Raw genomic sequence first — 17,817 nt, 5'->3', positions numbered from 1 at the left:
CCAGATTGCCTTTAGATTTCATCAGGAGATGCAAAGTTTACAGAGTGGCCGATCAAGCCCAGGACAGTGGCAGACATCTCCAATCATCTTATGACCGAGAAGACAAAGCAGTGAGGATAGATTGGAACGAGCCTGAGATTGCGGACTTAAAAACTTTGATGACTCCGGTTTTGTCATGTACTCGCAGATGGGTGGATATACAACATCAAAAGTTGAGAGAACAGAACACACCGATGACTTTTACTTTGGAGGAAAGGCCAGGGGAAGGAGGAGCAAGCGTAAGTGAAGGCAATCCTCATCCTAGAGGCGCGAAGAGGAAAGAAAGACCTGAGAAAAGGGAACCCTCCAAGAAGAAGCAAGAGGCCCATCGAGATCACTCATCTGGCACATCTTCCCGACATGAAAAAAGGACAAGTCAAGGACAAGAGAAGAGGGTACTTGAAGTTGAGGAATCTATGGAATCAATGGTCCAGAATGATAAACATGAAGAAAGGCAAGCACCTCAACGTTCATCAAGTCAATCTCCCCAAGTCAATGAGCTACATGAAGACAAGAACGATGATGAAGTGACATCTCCTCTCCGAGAAGAGGGATTAGTGCCTAAAGAAATACAAGTTAGAGAGACAAGGTCCGCCATTCCAGATTGGTTAAAGGAGAGGCTAACAAGGGTGATTGTGATTGAAGATGAAGATAATGTGATTGATTTAGAAAGCCTTGTTGGAAATTCTCAGGAAGTGACAGAGAAGAAGAAGGCCACCAAGATGTCCAAGATGGTCAGAGATGAGACAGGATCCAGGAAATTGCAGATAGCTACACCAATAGTAGATAAGTATGAAGGTGAAATCCTTGCAGAAGAGTATGATGTAGAAACATTTGAGCTTGGTCCACTCACAGCCGAGCAGACACTGGATGAGGCAACTGATTCATTTGAGGCACTTAAAGACAAGCTTAAAGAAGAAATGGAAAAGAATAGAAAGCTCGAGCGAGAGGTCGGTGCTTCGAGAGGCTACTTTAGCCATCTCAATCAGCCTTCGGGACGTCAGGATCCAGCAGTGTCTCCCGTGCAAGCACTTCCCCTTGGATCAGTTGGCGAGGCAGAAAGAGTTAAGAGCTTGGTTCAGCTTATGAGCTCTTGGATTGACAAATCCCATACCGTTGCCATTGAGTTCGCAACAAGAATGATGCAGACCACCCATCGAGCTATCCAGGTCCTTGAGATCATTCACAACCTAATGATAACGGTAGCCGCCTTTGCACACACTAGAGATGTTATCATTCCTGTTCTACAATTAGGCAAACGCCAAGGAAGATCCTAGCACAAGAAAAGATAATGGATGGAGGAGCTCATAATTTACTCCAATGGTCAACTCTACTCCAGATGAAGGAAGTTCTTTTCGAAGACATCAGCACCAAATGCAATCAAGTTGAAGAGGTCATCCATCCAATTCAGGACAAGGTGTTTGAGGTGTTATGTTCTATTCTTAGCAGAAGGATTGAAGATGAGACAGATGTGAATCTTCAAGAGTTGGAAGAGAAGGTTAAGGTCATCTTTTGCAAAGATGAAAATATTATCACAGATGAGCAAAGAGATCAAATGTTCGCTACTATGCTCCTGATTGAGAGAGTCAAGGAACTCGAACCTGGATGGGATGTAGCTCTTCTCAAAGCCTTCGATCAAGTTATCCGCTTGAAGGAACGAATGAGGAATCTTCTCGAGATTCCTATTGCTAAGATTGAAGGAATTGTGTCCAAATTCATTGCATATGCTAAGAAGGAGCATTGGAAAGGGAACAAGGTTCTAAAAGAGAGGTTGTTATAGATGATGTGGCACCTTAATTATCATTGGTCTATGTTTCCTAGATTTTTGTGCCAATTAAATATTTGGCTATGCATTTAATATTGTTCAATAGAAGGGGAACTTTTGTAATAAAACCCTAATTAGGGTTGAGGTGTCAGAATCTCAGCCGTTGATCTTCTTTTGATCTAGGCCGTTCATTGTAATTGAGGATGCTATATATACTCTCACTCATTTTCATTTTAGAGATAATAGAAAAATAGAATTAGAGATTGAGAGGAGAAATAGATATTAGAGTCAGATAGTTAGAAGTTATTTTGTAGCAAGATTGAGCATTGAAGAGAGAATTTTAAGCAATTGTTGTCTATTTTGGCTTTGAGATCAATAAAATATTTAAGTTATGGTGTTTTATTGCAATTCTTGTGGCTACTTTCATGGTTGCTTACTTTCTTGAATCATTCTTGGTTGAAGTAGTGTTTAAATTTGAAGGACTAAGTGTTGAGCTTGATCTTTGGTGAGATTCACGTTCCAAACCACTAGCTTCTTGCTGATTGTAAGGACGCCTTGTGTGGTCAATTGGAGATATTTGGATTGCTTAAAACCTTCAAATCATTATTGAACCATTGATATGTACCTTCATGGTAGTGTCTATGATTCTTGATGAATTGAAAAATCATTAGTCACCTTAGAAGATCGCATCAACTTCAGTAGAGTTGTTATTCCTTGGCAATACTGAAATTGGTAGAATCTTACCAAGTCTAGCCTACATTGAGTCATTCCTAGGATTAGATTAGAATTCATCTCTTGCAAACCCTACCTTTTGATCTTTTGAGAACTTGTTAGTTTTAGGAAATTTTGTTCCTGTAATACGGAAACGTAAGGCCCCTTGATGAAACAGCATTCACAACGACCACTGGTGCTTATCCACACGTAGAGACCCTACATCAAAGAACCTTGGAGTCATCCTGATTGATCCTTTTTTGCGACATCTTCAGCAATCAGAGGCTTTATTCAAGAGAGGATAAGGTACCCTTGGGTATTTTATTCTGTGTTTGATTGTGTACAAAATACACGTCAACAGTGCATTCTTCTCTGCGAGAGAAGTTTGAGGTGAAAGCCCTTGTTCCACCCTCTGGGAGTAGCCATGGTGGATGTCATGTGAGAGACTCCATGACTTAACACTTGTGTTTATTCACCCTCTGGGAGTAGCCATGGTGAACGTCATGATGAGATGACGACATCACATTGAGGATTCTATGATGGACACTTGTGTTCATTTGCATTTCCACTCATGGGAGTAGCCATGATGGACCCACCCTCTGGGAGTAGCCATGGTGGTTGTCACTATGTCACTTTGATATCGATAAGGATTCCTCCCTAGCTAAGAGGGAGAGTTGGTGTATGTATAGCTGCGAGAGAATCCTTGAGGGGCCGACTTCACCAAATGTGCAATTTTCCTTTGGCTTTGCACATTTGGGGGTTGGCCGACTAATAAAGAAGGGCAATTGTATTTGATTCAAATAAAATATAAAATCATATTAGATAGCTTTGAGGGTCGACCCTTTGTGAAAGGGTGCCTCTCCCTCATATATATATGAGGAGAAATCTCATTCCTTTGACAATGATTAGTTAGTAGAAACATATGTAGTGTGCTCGAGGGTGATGGTAGGATTTTATCGTCTATGGTTGGGAAGGCAACAGATCTGATGGTTTGCCTGTGGTTAATCGAGCACTACCATTTAACAAAAAATTGCTCACACAATTGAATCCAAAAGCAATAAGTGTATCAAAAAATGGATTGTGGAAATCTCATAGCTCTAATTTTTACCCTTGTCGAACTTCATCCGAATTTTATTGTTGCCAAACTCGAACTCGAATTCGAATTTGAACCTTGTGACTTAGGTCACAACCATGTCAGGTTTCAATGGAAATTTGATAACTTCAAAAAATTGACACTTGGTTTATTTTTAAAACCACAATATGATTTTTGGACGTCTTTGCAACATTTAAAGCTTGATTAGAAGCTCAATAACTGGAACCACGATGGAAAAAGATACATAATTTGGTTCAAGAATTCAACCACCATGAGAAGTTTAGCCTTGGCACCATATGGTGTCTAGAAAGCATGGGAAAAGTTTAACACTGGACAGGTTCAAAAATGTGGACAGCAGACTACCATTGCCATATCCCTCTTTGGAATCATATGTGATTCCTCATGTGCTAGGAAAACAATGACCGTGTTTTGCATATTGCCACTTGTGTGATTGTGTTTTTGCATGTTGCCTACCTTCTAAGCAAGGCAAGAGTGGACCTCTAAATTCCACTTGGTTGGGAGACAGACTCGCCCACTGCTGCTTTACAAATCAGGAGCTATGAGGATCTCACGGAACTGTGGAGATCTCACTTGAAACTTATAAGAGTCCCTAGCTTTTATTTAAGAATTTCTTCATTTTTTATAATCAAGCAAAATTGTAGAGTGATAATTATTGTTCTTATAGATGCAACTTATGTATTGAAAATTGATGTTATAGGTTAGCAATTACCATTGTAATATTCATTTGAGTAAATTCATCTTGAAAATAGATTCATTTGTTTATTATGGACTTTGCCTGAAGAGGGGAAAATATTGTTTAAATTTTGAAAGTTATCATTTTGAATTCTGAGGGTGGACCTTATTAGCTATTGAATTTGTGATTCAATGTACTATAGGGCAGGTCTATAGGATTTCCCAATCATCTTCAAACCTTAGTTTGAAGTTCTAGGTTATTATTGAGTGAATTGGAGCTTTGGACAACATAATGGTGTTTTTTGACCATAGAGAGCTCATAATTACTATATGTCGATTTGGGAAGCTAGGGAAACATGTTCATCGGTGCTGTGTAAATTTTTATCTTCAAAAAGTGTGTTTTCTGTGAATTTTTAGTGAAGTTATGATCACATCTAGGTAGTTGCAAAAGCGTCTGGGGGATTATGGTAGCATCCATCCCGTTGCAAAAGTGTCTTAGGCATGGAATGTTTTGGTGAAATTTTCAGGGGTTGTTTCCTGCAATTTTAGCTTTCTGTTTTTATGATCAATTTCCAGAACAGATTAAGGCAGAGGTTAGTGGAAAACTTTGATGTGCAATTACTGCCTCAATATGCATGTTGAGACAGTGTTCTCTACATTGTTGGAAAGCCTTTGAGATGGACATAAGTTATCAAACCTACTGGATGGACATGACATCCTTCTTGAACTATTTTGAAAAAAAGAAAAATAGGAAAAGATAATAATACTCAAAATATTCATGATGTCATAGAACTGCTAAACAGATTTCTTATGAAGTCCTAAAATATCTGCTGAGGGATGCCCAAAATATTTTGTCTTATTTTGAAAATGAAGTATGAATTTTCACTTTGGCAAAAAGAACCATATATGTCATCCTGCTAGAGAATTCAAGCTCAGACAAAAGACTGTAAAGGAAGCAAATAGTAAGAAAATGGGAAACTATAAACTTATCACACCACTTGAGGAGAATGATATATGCAAAAAGTAGAATGACATGCTGTAACCACATGCAAATGTTCAAGACGTACATATTTTCAATGGAATATTAATGAAAAAGTGTAATCTCAAAGAAGGATACCATATCCATATGATCATAATCTTGAAAAAATGACTAGCAAGATAATTTACCTCAATGCAACAAAAGGCTTCCCTGTTAGAATACGATAGATATATGCTTCATTCAAGCTCTGGCATAAATGTTCTTCCACACCAACTATTACATCAATTCCCGAATTTCTTAGTGTTGCCACACCCTGGGATGACACAATTGGATTTGGATCCACCATACCCACCACCACACGTCTTACTTTTGATCGAATCAGTGCTTGAGTACATGGAGGAGTTCTCCCGTAGTGATTGCATGGCTCTAGGCTCACATAAGCAGTGGCTCCTTCAGCCATTGTGCCTGCTTCCCGTAGTGCAAAAACCTGCAAAATATTACACAGAGAAAACAAAGAGAGGCATATGGTTATTTCAATTTGTAAAGAAAAGAATACCATGGCTCTTAAAATTAAAAAGACAGTCATAATGGTTCTTCAAATAATTTTAGCAGAATGATACCTCAAATTTTGCAAAATTTTCAATTATGCAGATACCCTATAAACAAGTATGAAAATAAAGCTCAGAACCTCATTGGATATATAAAATAGGCATGTTTCATTCATGCTTCATTATTCAGCAGCCAGCCATTTTAGCTGCAAGGCAAAGTATGCCTTGAAAAAAATGGATTTTCTAGAAGGGAAAGGGTATCAAATAGACTTTACAATTTACAACATGGTTGTAAACCCATTCACTAAATTTAATGGCGTCCAAACTACATAACTAGAAACTCAATGAGTCAATAGGCGAGGAGTTGGTATTTAATGGGCATGGTGATGAAGAGTAAAACTGTGAAAAAAAAGTAGAAAAATATTCCTCCTTCCACGTACTTACATCATTATCTTTTTAGAGTGGGTTCCTCATGTTCCACTATCATGGATTAGCCATGCATTGCTCTCAACCTGATAAACAAGCCTTCTGGAGAACATTCCATAGCTCATCAAATTCAAAAACAAAAGGCAGATGCATGCTGCATTTAAATGAGTAACAAAATTTATCAAATACCATAACATATTAGGAATAAGCTATCGACCAGGTTATTTCAAAAAACCAATGAACAGAAGTCATGCAGTCTTATACACATTGGGCTATATTCAGCAAAAACATTGACAATTTTCATGTAGGCATGCATACATTGGACATCACCAGTTATTCTCCAGATAACAATAAATGTGTGAATAACTCAACTTGGGCATTCCTCTCAATATGGCATGCTTCTTAAATAGATAAAAATCCTGTACCTGACCAAATAAAGTACAACAAAGGAACTCATGCAGCTCCATATCTTGCATTCCAAGAAAAAGTAAACATGCTTTTGTCAACCTGGTTCTAGAGCTACTAATCATTGAAGCCAATGAATCTGAAGATTGGAAGTTTGTACATGTGCAAGTGAAAAACAATAATTTAAAAGCAGAAGATTCAATTATTGCTTTAATAGAAATTCTTATGTTGTGGGCAAAACTATGAATAAAGGGATGACTTGTTTCACTATAGAGTGAGAGACATAAGCACAAAATGTATTGCAAAAAGCCTAAGCACAAACTGCATTGCAAAAAGCCGTGGTCTCTGAAACTAAGGATTTGAAACTTCAGTTTTATTTGATAGAAGATGTTGGCAGGCAGAAAACAATTAAATTACCTGTGCAGTGGCATAATGCTGTCTTGATTACCATGTTATTAAGGAACCTTTATTGTAAGAGTTCCTTGTACTTGGTGCAGTGATACCCAGTCTAGTGCTAGTGGTGAAAAACAATAATTTAAAAGCAAAAGATTTCAATTATTGCTTTAATAGAAATACTTATTTTGCAGGCAAAACAATGAATAAATGAATAAAGGGATGACTTGTTTCACTATAGAGTGAAAGGCATAAGCACAAACTACATTGCAAAAAGAGATGGTCTTTGAAACTGAGGATTTGAAGCTTTCGTTTTATTTGATAGAAGAGATGGCAGGCAGAAAAAATTTTAATTACCTGTACAATGGCATAACGCTGTCTTGATTACCATGTTATTAAGGGACCTTTATTGTAAGACTTCCTTGCACTTGGTGCAGTGATACCCAATCTAGTGCTAGAGTGCCAGCTACTAAAGTTTAACCCTGTAGTATTCCATGAGGACACCCTAATAGGACGGACCATTGTGCCGTTGAATCATAAAGTTACTTGCATCAGAGGCCGTCTAAGATTGGGTCCTTAGGGTCATGTGCATGGAAACGACACACCAAGGTCCACTATTAACCTTGTAAAATATTCCTAGAGTTATGATACATATTTCACTAGCCAATTGTGTAGGGCTTGTAATTAAGTGGTAGTATTGTTGAGGCTACATCATGTAGACCACAAAATGGTTGCACAAAACTTATAGTAATCTCTACGATGCTCTTGCAATGGCACAAGCATTTGAGATATCTCTATGATTTTCTTGTAGTGGCACAAGCATTTGAGATGTTCTTGCAATGGCACAAGCATTTCAGATGCATCCACCCAATCATATTAGGGCTTGCAAGCCAACCTAAAATTGCTTATGAGAATTAAATTGTCCTTGTGACATGTTTACATTTTTAGCTATTAAACTTGTCTACTATTAGGTCATACAAACCTTAGAAAGACCATGGGAGCCTTTCTACTTAGACATAGCATACTAAGGTGCATGCCAACTAGTCATGTTTACCGAGGCATCTAGTCGCACAAAGCAGAAAGTGAGTGTTAGGGTCACACTTGTGCACATGTCTCATTGTGTATCTTGTAACTAGACACACATCTCTCTTGCAATGTCAAAGTTGTTGGGTAAGAATGCGTGGGGAAAGGTTGCAAAAATGACCCCTAGTTATTCTATTTTAGCTTATGCTTTTCAAAAAGAAGTATTATAATTTTTTCATCCGCATGTGATTTTGGGTGGCTACAAGTGTTGGCATTACATATGGTATTGGAAAATAGTTGGTACGTTGGGAGCTCTAGGATTATTTATTGACCCTATTCCATTTTGTTCTCATTTGTGTTTATATGCTTAACAAGATGGTGCGACATTTAGTTAGGGATGTGCTTTTGGGAGATGTTGTCTCCCATCCCAAAGGCAAGATCTACTCCTTGGGGATGACCATTAAGACATTCCAAATGGCCTAGGAATATAGATCCTTCATACCATTTAGCAATCAATTTGTGTGGTCCAAGAGATATTGTTGTCAAGACATGAAGCATCTCAAGAGTAAGACCAATGCTCTCAAGAAGAATAGAAGGTGAATGGAAGTAGAGGAGTAGAATATACTTCCTGCACTATTTTATGAGATGAAGAATGTACAAATGAGATGAAGAATGTACAAATAAATTAAATCTTTGCAGTTACAAGGTAAAAAAACAACAATATATCATAGCACAGTGGCTTACATTGAGAAATCCTAAATCCCAAACTCCAAAGAAACTCAGTGTACTAATTAGTAATGGTTACAATAAACTTGCAAAGTCTAAGACTTAACAGGAGTATCACCACCAAGAGATTTGAAGTAATTTTGGCAACATAATAGTCCTTTAAAACTCAAAATTGAAGCCTCCATATAAAGCACCCAATATGTAGGTGACCATCAAATGGTAATTAGAAAACCAAAGCTAAAACAACCCAAAATGTGTAGCTCAAATCCTTAGTTAAAAATCCAAGACTCAAATCGCAAAATGAGTCCATAATCATAGGCTAAAAATTGCATATTCCTTGCACTTGTCATAAGTTCATCAAACTCCACCAACCAACTTGGGCACTCTATTATCTCCATTCAAATATGCCTTATGACACGTCATAACATGCATCATAAACTGGTCAATAAGTGTAACTCCATCTTACAAAGCTTTTATGTATCATAGAAGTTTTTATATTTCTAATGCGGCGGGCCCAACTTTCAGAGGTCAATTAGACCCTTTTTTAAATTTATAGAGATCAAAGAGATCTATGTCCTAAGAATTCATGAAATTCACATCAAACAACTTGAAAATATTTTGGGGGTCTAAAACAACCCCAATATAGCCCAAAAATTGATTTTTTTTTGTTTTATAGCCTAAAGTTACATTTTTTGTATTCATAACATTAGGAGCAAAGTTGGCTCGTTAATAGGCTTTCTAGGGTTGATCCTAAAGAACTACAGAGACAGAACATTAAATGGAATCCCCCCGATAAAGACTGGATTAAGGTGAATTTTGATGGAGCGACAAAGGGTAATCCAAGTCAATTAGGTGCAGGATGTGTAGCAAGAAATCATTCGCAGAAGCTAATGTAGCCCTATTGGCTATCCAGATGGCAAAAAGACTCAGGGTGAGAAATTTGTAGTTGGAGAGTGATTCAAAAATCATAACACAGGGGATCTCAAAAAGGGAGGCAGCCCATTGGAAAATTGATAAGATTAATTAGATGATCATTAAACTCTTAAATGACTTCCCACAATTCAAAATATCTCACACACTGAGAGGGGGAAATCGAGAAGTAGATGCTCGAGCAAAGGAAGCAGTGGAATATCGACAAGGTGAAACTAAGTGGAATGAGGCAGGGATGACGACAGCAGAGCAGAGCTAAGCCGAGGAGAGGATTCACAACTTATTTAAGACAATAATGTAAGGAGAGAAGGAGTACACTACTCTCAAGCGTGAGAACTCGAAGCAAGTACTTAGGATTGGTGTGAGGATGAGGTGGAAGGATGAGGAATGATGCGCCGCACATCAATAGCAAAGATGAATGGCGGCAGTTAGCGGTGGCAGATCAAAGCCGACATGATATGAGATCAAAAGAGTCCACAAACTAAAAAAATCTCCCTCTTGGAGTAGGATCCGTATGTTCGGATATGTTGCCAAATTTATGAGCCATTGCCAAGTTGGAAGAGGCATTTAAGACGCAGGGCGGCCGAATGTAGATTATAAACCACAATACACGACCTGGCATATTCATTGTTTGGCATCTCGGTGAAGCCAAAGGTGGACTGAGCGAGCAGATTCGGAAGAATGGAGGCGAATTTCTTGCTGCAGACAAGCAAACAACAGGTGACATTTTGGGGGTGCATGATGGATGACAGACTAGCCATTATCTTTGCTTATGAAAAGCAAACTTTCATCATGAGAGTGAAGATTGTGCTTGAGAAGTACCTAAACGGGGAGTTCAGATACCGCAACAAGGCGGACATTGCATCAATGTTCATGGCGTGGTGTCAGGAACTGGATCCTAGAAGCTCAGTGGTGGAGATTATGAGCAGATGTGTGAAGAAAGAGTGGCTTGAGGGAATGGGAAGATTGTTGTCTCTGGTGCGGGACAGGGAAGGGTTTGCATGCCCTGGAGGGGTATGGATACATGTGAGTGAATTTGACCCTCCTCTCAGGTCGTTCCTACTGTAGAGTGTGAATTGCAACAAGGAAGTGAGGAGAGCAATGGCCCAAATCAGGATGCAAGGAGTGCAGCAATACATTGCGTCTGTGATTGCTTGGGAGATCCGTTTGGAGCAAGCCAAATGGGGGCCCTAGGAGAATTATCGAGCATTGAAGGCTAAGTCTGCACCTCCAAGGCAGAAGCGAGGACGACCTGCGGGAAAGAGGAGGACGAGGATGGTTCGAGTCCTGCTGCAAGGGGAGCATTCCGATTGCAGAGTCGACCTAGAGATCGTGAATCAAAATGTGGCGACAATGGTGGCAAAAAATAATAAAGGCAAGGCAATGGTGAAGAAGGGTTAGGAGGTGGCGGAACCCACCCTCTAGTTTTGATGTTTTTTTGACTATCGACATACCATAGGTGTAGTCGGGAAAGGGGAATGCATTTTTTGTAATTTTGTATGTAAGGGATGTAAAGGAATAATCTAAATTTGCCCCAATATGCAAATCTAAGGGCTTGATATTTTGAAATGTGTATCTCTTTTTGAATCAATACACTACATGAATTACCGATAAAAAAAAAACATTTGGAGCAAAGTTGAGACATCTAACCTAAGAGAGATCATTCCAAAACATCTCCTAGGGGAATGGAGAGCAACAAAAAGGCACCCAACTAGTCCATCAACACAGCAACAAGAATGTTCAACTTCACCCTATAAGCTAAGAGAAAGGAGATCATATCAAAGATTTGTTGCATCTTCAACCTCCTACATTCCTAGTTTCTAAGGATGGAATGCAAGCCAATGCATGATTGATGAGCCTCAACAGGTGCATTGGCTTGCAAACTTATGAGAGCAGCCTTAAGGCATGATTTGTCACTCATCTTCTCATAGGATCAATGACAACATGGTGGTGCAAGGAGGAGCAAAAACATCAATGTGTGTTAGACACCATAACTTGGGAATTTTTCTTGAAGAGATTTTGTAATGTCTTCATATTTACCAATTCTGATAGGGTTGGCTTGTTCCTAGAGGTCTCCAATTTCTCAAAGAATGTTTTGGAGATGTTTGACACTTTCTAGGGTGATTTTGGGCAACTGTTCCGAGGCTTACTATTTTTAGTAAGTGTTAGTTTCGACATGGTTTGGTCAGTTGGGAGTCTGGGCTGCCTTACTATTTTTAGTAGTTACTATTTATAGTAACTGCTGTTTCCAACAGCTGGTCATAGTTCGGTCTACTCCCAACATAATCAGTTAGCAGGTTTTGTGTGTACCTTCCAGAGCTCTTTTTGGTCACTTATGTTCATACTTACTATTTATAGTAAGTCATAGGATGATCAATGGGTATCATGGCTATTTTTGCATAGTCAGTTATTGCAGAAAGTTGATAGCGTCATGGCGACTGGAGTTTTATGGATATTATATTAAATAATATTTGAATAATAAAGTTAATTTAAATATTTAACTTTATGTTATTTAATATGATAAAATGACTTCATAAAGTTATTTTTAACTGAGAGGCAATTTTTAGGTGGGGAACCCCCATTGGAAGTGTCTCACGCTGGAAAATCTTATGCCTGTTTTATGACCATTATTTTTCCCTTCTTGCCATTTTTTGTCGAAATTTTAGGGACGATTGAAACATTCGTATTGCCAACTACAACCAAGCCCTTACACTGCCATCGCATCCTATAAAAATAAAGAAGGCACCTCTTGAGAAGTCCAATTTAATCACTGAAATCAGATAGTACATTTTTTTCTGCATTTGCTACTATTTCAGAGGTTGCAGATACCAAATTGATTTATGTCTGCAACAAAGGCATTTATCAAGATTACATTAGAAAACAGTTGCAATAGAGAATATTTTGCAGAGGACACATGTGGAATTGAAGGAGAAGGAAGGTAACTATTCTTTCATCTTTGTTCATTGTTATTTAGTTCTGGATGCTGCTTCAGTGGTGTATATAGTTTTTTTGTCGGTAGTATTAAATCTTGATGGGTAAAGTAGTTTAGAAGGATTGACAAAGTACTTTTTCTAGCTATTGTAAATTTGCGTGTTTGCACAGCATCATCTGCGTTTTCAAATAAATCCTTGAATTTCAAACTTGTTTCGTTAATAATTGACTCCAAAAGCTCCGTATATAACACATTCTCAATCCAGTACATAGAGCCCAAACTCTTTTTTTAATCCTTTTCTATATTTAATTTATATTATTAGAGGGATTAGATTGTGATTCAGATGACTTATCTCACAAGTGAATATACATACATTTATTCATTGATCTTTGAATTTCGTAATTATTTTCTTGATTTTTGTACTTGTGCATCTTAATTTCCCTATTTATGCATAGTTTGGTCTACTCTCTTATTGATTGTTAGTCTTAGCTTTCTTTATTTTTAACTAGTGTTAGACATGTTAGATATAGTCTTAGGAAACACTAATTTATATTTTATATTTGTATATAAATTCAAAATGTAATGCCCCGCACCCTTGAGGAAACAAGCCTAGAAAACTAGAATAAATTTTTTTTTAAACTTTCCAGAAGATCTTAACAACTTCAACGCCAGAGATACAACACAACATGTCACACTTGCACGACTACATGCACACAAGTGTCGCAAGGGACACCACGATACACAAGAACAACTACACCATACGTCATCATTTCACAAGCAAGGTGACAACAACGGAAGACCAACAAATGTGGAACCACTCACCATGGTGAAACGACATAAGAGGTAGAGGAAGGACGACTCCTCAATGACAATCGACACACACCACTATTGTGTCCTCTCACAAAATGACACTAGGATGAGATGAGGGGATCATCAACCTCCAATCGACATCAAAATTGGTTGACCAACTCAAGCCCAAACACTTACAACACAATCAAAAGATCACTAGCTCCAACAACTCACATACAACATCTCATCGCAACTTGACTATGCACAAGCACAAGACTTAGGTCCCTAAAATCCAACCAACCATAGAGGAAGGCTTGGGACACCTTAGGGATGATCATTAAGGGTTTTTTATCCTTACAAGTATTCACAAGATTCAAGATTTCTCTTGACAAACCTACCCATCTCCTCAGTCCTAAGTACGACGATTGGCTTCCAATGGATACAAGCACACAAACTGATGTAATCAACACTACAACCTAACATTGGATGCATAAGTGTACCCTCTCAGAGATTCCCTAGACACTCTAAGACCCAATGAGCACCTTTGGTGAACAAGTTTCACCCGTCCAAGGCCCAAAAAACCCTATCGACAAACAATTGAGAACACAAGTGCCCTAGGTCAACTTGGGCACCCACCCAGGACACTAGCATAGTGTGTTGGTATCCTTTGGGCCTGCTCATGTCCTCTGGTAGTGCTAGTCCTTGATAGACTAGCACCGCATTGTCGTCCTGGGAATCCTCAGGATGCTGGCTGCAAAATTCCTTCTCTGGCCTTGACCAAAGAATCCTTCGGTTCAATCGATGCTCTGGATGATAGTGCTCAATCCCAAGCATCTCCACATGGTCTCCATTGTTGTGTCCTCCATCCTGCATGAACACATAGGTCAGGGATTAATCATTATCTCATACTTCGTTTATTTTCCGAAGGACTTGAACACCACTATGTCTGAGAAGGTCTTAAGGTTCTGAGGAAGTGATGAGTTGTATCGGTTTGGGATGAACATCTTGGAGGGCGAAGACCTCTCCAAATTTCAAGTCTTCAATAAGCACCAGAAAGGCCTTTGATGCCTTCAATCTCGTCTCCTGTGGCCACAAAACCTAACCCTAGGAGGCAATCCTGGAGTAAGGCCCTTGGCATTGAAAGAGGAAACAACGGCATCGTTGAATGTTAGTATGGGATGAGGAAGCTCACACTCCACCTTGGCATTGGAAGGGACAATTGGCCAAAACCTCCGCTTAGGAGGGACCATTAGAAACAAGGTCATTTTTGGTTCATACCAGAATTGTGGCCTATTTTATGAGATTGTTGGCGGCTTGGTTTTGTCTTGGATACATGGGTTTTGGACTTTCTTTTAAATGCATGATAAAGTTAGGCGTTCACCCTGGCTTTGGAAGGATCGAAAAAGAAAACAACCTATTTTACTTTAGAAAACACCAAAGTTTTTTGGGTTTATGCTACTTTGAACCTTGACTTTAAATGTTTAAAACAAATTTCAGCATTATTTTCAGTCTTTTCAAGGGTGATAACAAAAAAACACGATGACCTTAACAAACTTTGACTTGCCTTCCACACTTTGGAATCTTGACCTTTCACTTTAAAATGCGATGCTGATATTATTTTGGGCCTTAGCAAGGTGGAAAATGGCTTGCAATTTCACCTCTTAGAAAAAAAACGACCGAACTTTATCTCTTATGAACTCTTACGATGCTAAGTCGTAACACAACTTTGATGTTTTTTACGGCTTTGACAAGAGCACAATCAACCTGAAATGCACGACCTTGCTAAAACGAAAGCCAAACTCAGATTTTTCGAAATTTTAAGTGCTTGGATGTTCTCAGTGACCACTTCGATGTTTTGTCAGCAAACACAAAGGATGAAAAACGAAAAACGTGAACCTCATGCCCTAAGGCTTGACCTGTTCGAAAGACCCAACACGATTTCAACATTTCCTTCAGTTAAAGCAAGAGTCGAAACCATAATATTTAAGCCCTTTCATTGAACCTAGATTGTTAAATTTTGAGTGCTTTGTTGTTTCGACACCATATTTGGTGTTTTTATCGAGTCTAGCAAGGGAGTTGTATCTGATAATGCTGAACTTTTCTATATTAAGAATTTTGTCTTTACCCTATCTTAAAATGCGATTTTAGCATGAAGTTCGGGGCTTTTGGGTGTTTGCTTTGGTATTAAGGAGATTGGAGTGAAAAAATTTTACATCATTAGCCAAAGTCGAACTTCGCTTGCATTTTAGTACCTTGAATGATTTTTACACTCTAATATCGAATTCCGTATTTTTGCCGGCTTTCACAAAGTTGGAAATAAAACAACTTTGGCTTCGTCTTAAAACTATGGCCTTTGGATGCTTGCAATAAAGTTCGGTAAGGAATTGGAAGAATTTTAGAACAGTAGCCTGATTTTGGGATGCATACCTATTGTGACCTTTTTTCACACATCGCCCCATTGCAAATGGGGACCCTCTCTTTTCCTTCTTTCTAGGGTTTTGTTAGTGTCCTATGACCTTCCGCTACAGTTTCACCAAGCCTTGTCCAGTTTTGAGCATTTCAGGCCCTGACGATTGAAAGTTAGTTTTTGCAAATTATGTGATTCCAAAATACGAACACCACCAGAGTGCTTAGAAAGGCCAAAGGACGAAGATCGCAATTGATTTGGACGAATTTGGACAACTTTCTATTTTTAGAAAGTTTGTTTTTTTTGCTTTTTCCTTTTTTTTAGGAAATTTGGTTTTTGGCATTTTCAGCCCGATCCCCAGTGTGGCTATTTTTAGAAAGTTTTTCCTAGATTTTAGGGATCCCTGCTTTTTGCTTTTTCGGGATGCAAACCTAGGGTTTACACTGCTGCCACTGACCTGCCTCGACCAGGACTCAAAAATTCCAAGTTTTGACCTAAAAGGCTAAATCCCTAGATTTTAGGCTTTTTGCTTTTTCAGGATGCAAACCTAGGGTTTACACTGCCACCACTGACCAGCTTCGACCGGGACTCAAAAAATTCCAAGTTTTGACCTAAAAAGCTAAATCTCTAGATTTTAGGGATCATATTGCTTCAGATAATCCACCTAGGCATGGATTTCAAATTTCAAGTTAATCCGGTTAAATTTGATTAAGCTGTGAAATTTTGAAATTTTTCTAAGAATTCTTCTAAGTCTGGCTAACAAGGGTTTTTGCAGGTTCAAACGATGTCATGATGCGGGAGGCCATGAAGAGAAGACCCTCCTAAAGTCCGCCATGTGTTGAAGAGGCCATGATGGCCAACACTCCAAAGTCCGCCATTGTCTTGGAGAAGCCTCGAGAGTGGTCTCCAAAGTCCGCCTAGGCCATGTAGGAGCCTTGTCTAAAGTCCACCCAAACTAGAGAACCCTTCAAAGTCCGCCCAAGGGTTGCAAGAAGTCCGCCATGTGTGTGTGGGAGGTCATGTGGGAGCACCCTCCAAAGTCCGCCATCCTAGACATGCATTCAAACTCCGCCATGTGTGATGCCATCAAGGGGGTGTGTTCTAAAGTCCACCCTAGGGAGATGTGTTCTAAACTCCGCCCTAGGCATGTGAGATAGCTAGTCCAAACTTCGCCCAAGATGCTAAGTCATGAAGGAAGAGCCACCTCTAGAAGTCCGCCCATGTTGGAGATGTGTTCAAAGTCCGCCCAAGGTCTTCACATGGGGAGATGCCACCAAAGTCCACCATGTCTTAGGACTCTCCAAAGTCCGCCATGGGGAGATAGTCCAAGACTCCGCCTTGGTGGAGAAGTCACCAAAATCCGCCCTAGGGGATGTTGCCTAAAGTCTGCCCTATGAAGGAGATGCCTTGTCTAAATTCCGCCCTCCAAGCATATTGGAGCCTTCAAAGTTCGCCTTGGTGGAGGTGACTCCAAAGTCCGCCCATGTTGGTGGAAGTAACACCAAAACTCCGACCTATCCAAGAACATGTTGGAGTCCTTCCTAAAGTCCGCCCTACCCTAGCAAAATGATGGAGAGGTCTAGAAGTCCGCCCATGTTGGAGATGTCTAGAAGTCCGCCCATGTTGGAGATGTCTAGAAGTTCGCCATAGGGGATGTGTTCTAAAGTCCGCCCTATGCCTTAGCCAAAAATTCGCCTTGATTGAGCTTTGCTCAAAGTCTGCCCTCCATGTTGAAGGGACCCTTCAAAACTCCACCCAAGGAAGTAGATACAATGTGAAAGGAAGAGTTATCAAAGTCCACCATACCCTTGGTACCACCTCCAAACTCCGCCATGTTAGCCTAGAGACCTCCAAAAGTCCGCCAAAATTTGAAGGTGATAAGAGTTATCATCAAGAGTCCACCTACACATGAAAAGTCAAGCAAAGTCAACAAGCTTGAGCGATATTGGAAAATCCTA

At 39.4% G+C, this 17,817-nt stretch overlaps 1 protein-coding gene across 1 annotated transcript in view; it reads right to left on the bottom strand.

Moving 5' to 3' along the window:
* LOC131032442 (riboflavin biosynthesis protein PYRD, chloroplastic) overlaps positions 1-17,817 on the bottom strand; it is a 101,502-nt gene that overhangs the window by 54,584 nt on the left and 29,101 nt on the right. Inside the window, exon 2 of the mRNA XM_057963415.2 lies at positions 5,469-5,767. Within this exon, the coding sequence (XP_057819398.2) occupies positions 5,469-5,767 (299 nt within the window). The remainder of the gene's footprint in view (positions 1-5,468; positions 5,768-17,817) is intronic.

Source organism: Cryptomeria japonica, chromosome 11 (genome assembly GCF_030272615.1).
Source record: "Cryptomeria japonica chromosome 11, Sugi_1.0, whole genome shotgun sequence".
In the NCBI taxonomy this organism is placed as follows: Eukaryota; Viridiplantae; Streptophyta; class Pinopsida; order Cupressales; family Cupressaceae; genus Cryptomeria; species Cryptomeria japonica.
Note: the sequence above shows the minus strand (reverse complement) of the source record. Positions and strands in the feature narration are given on the sequence as shown.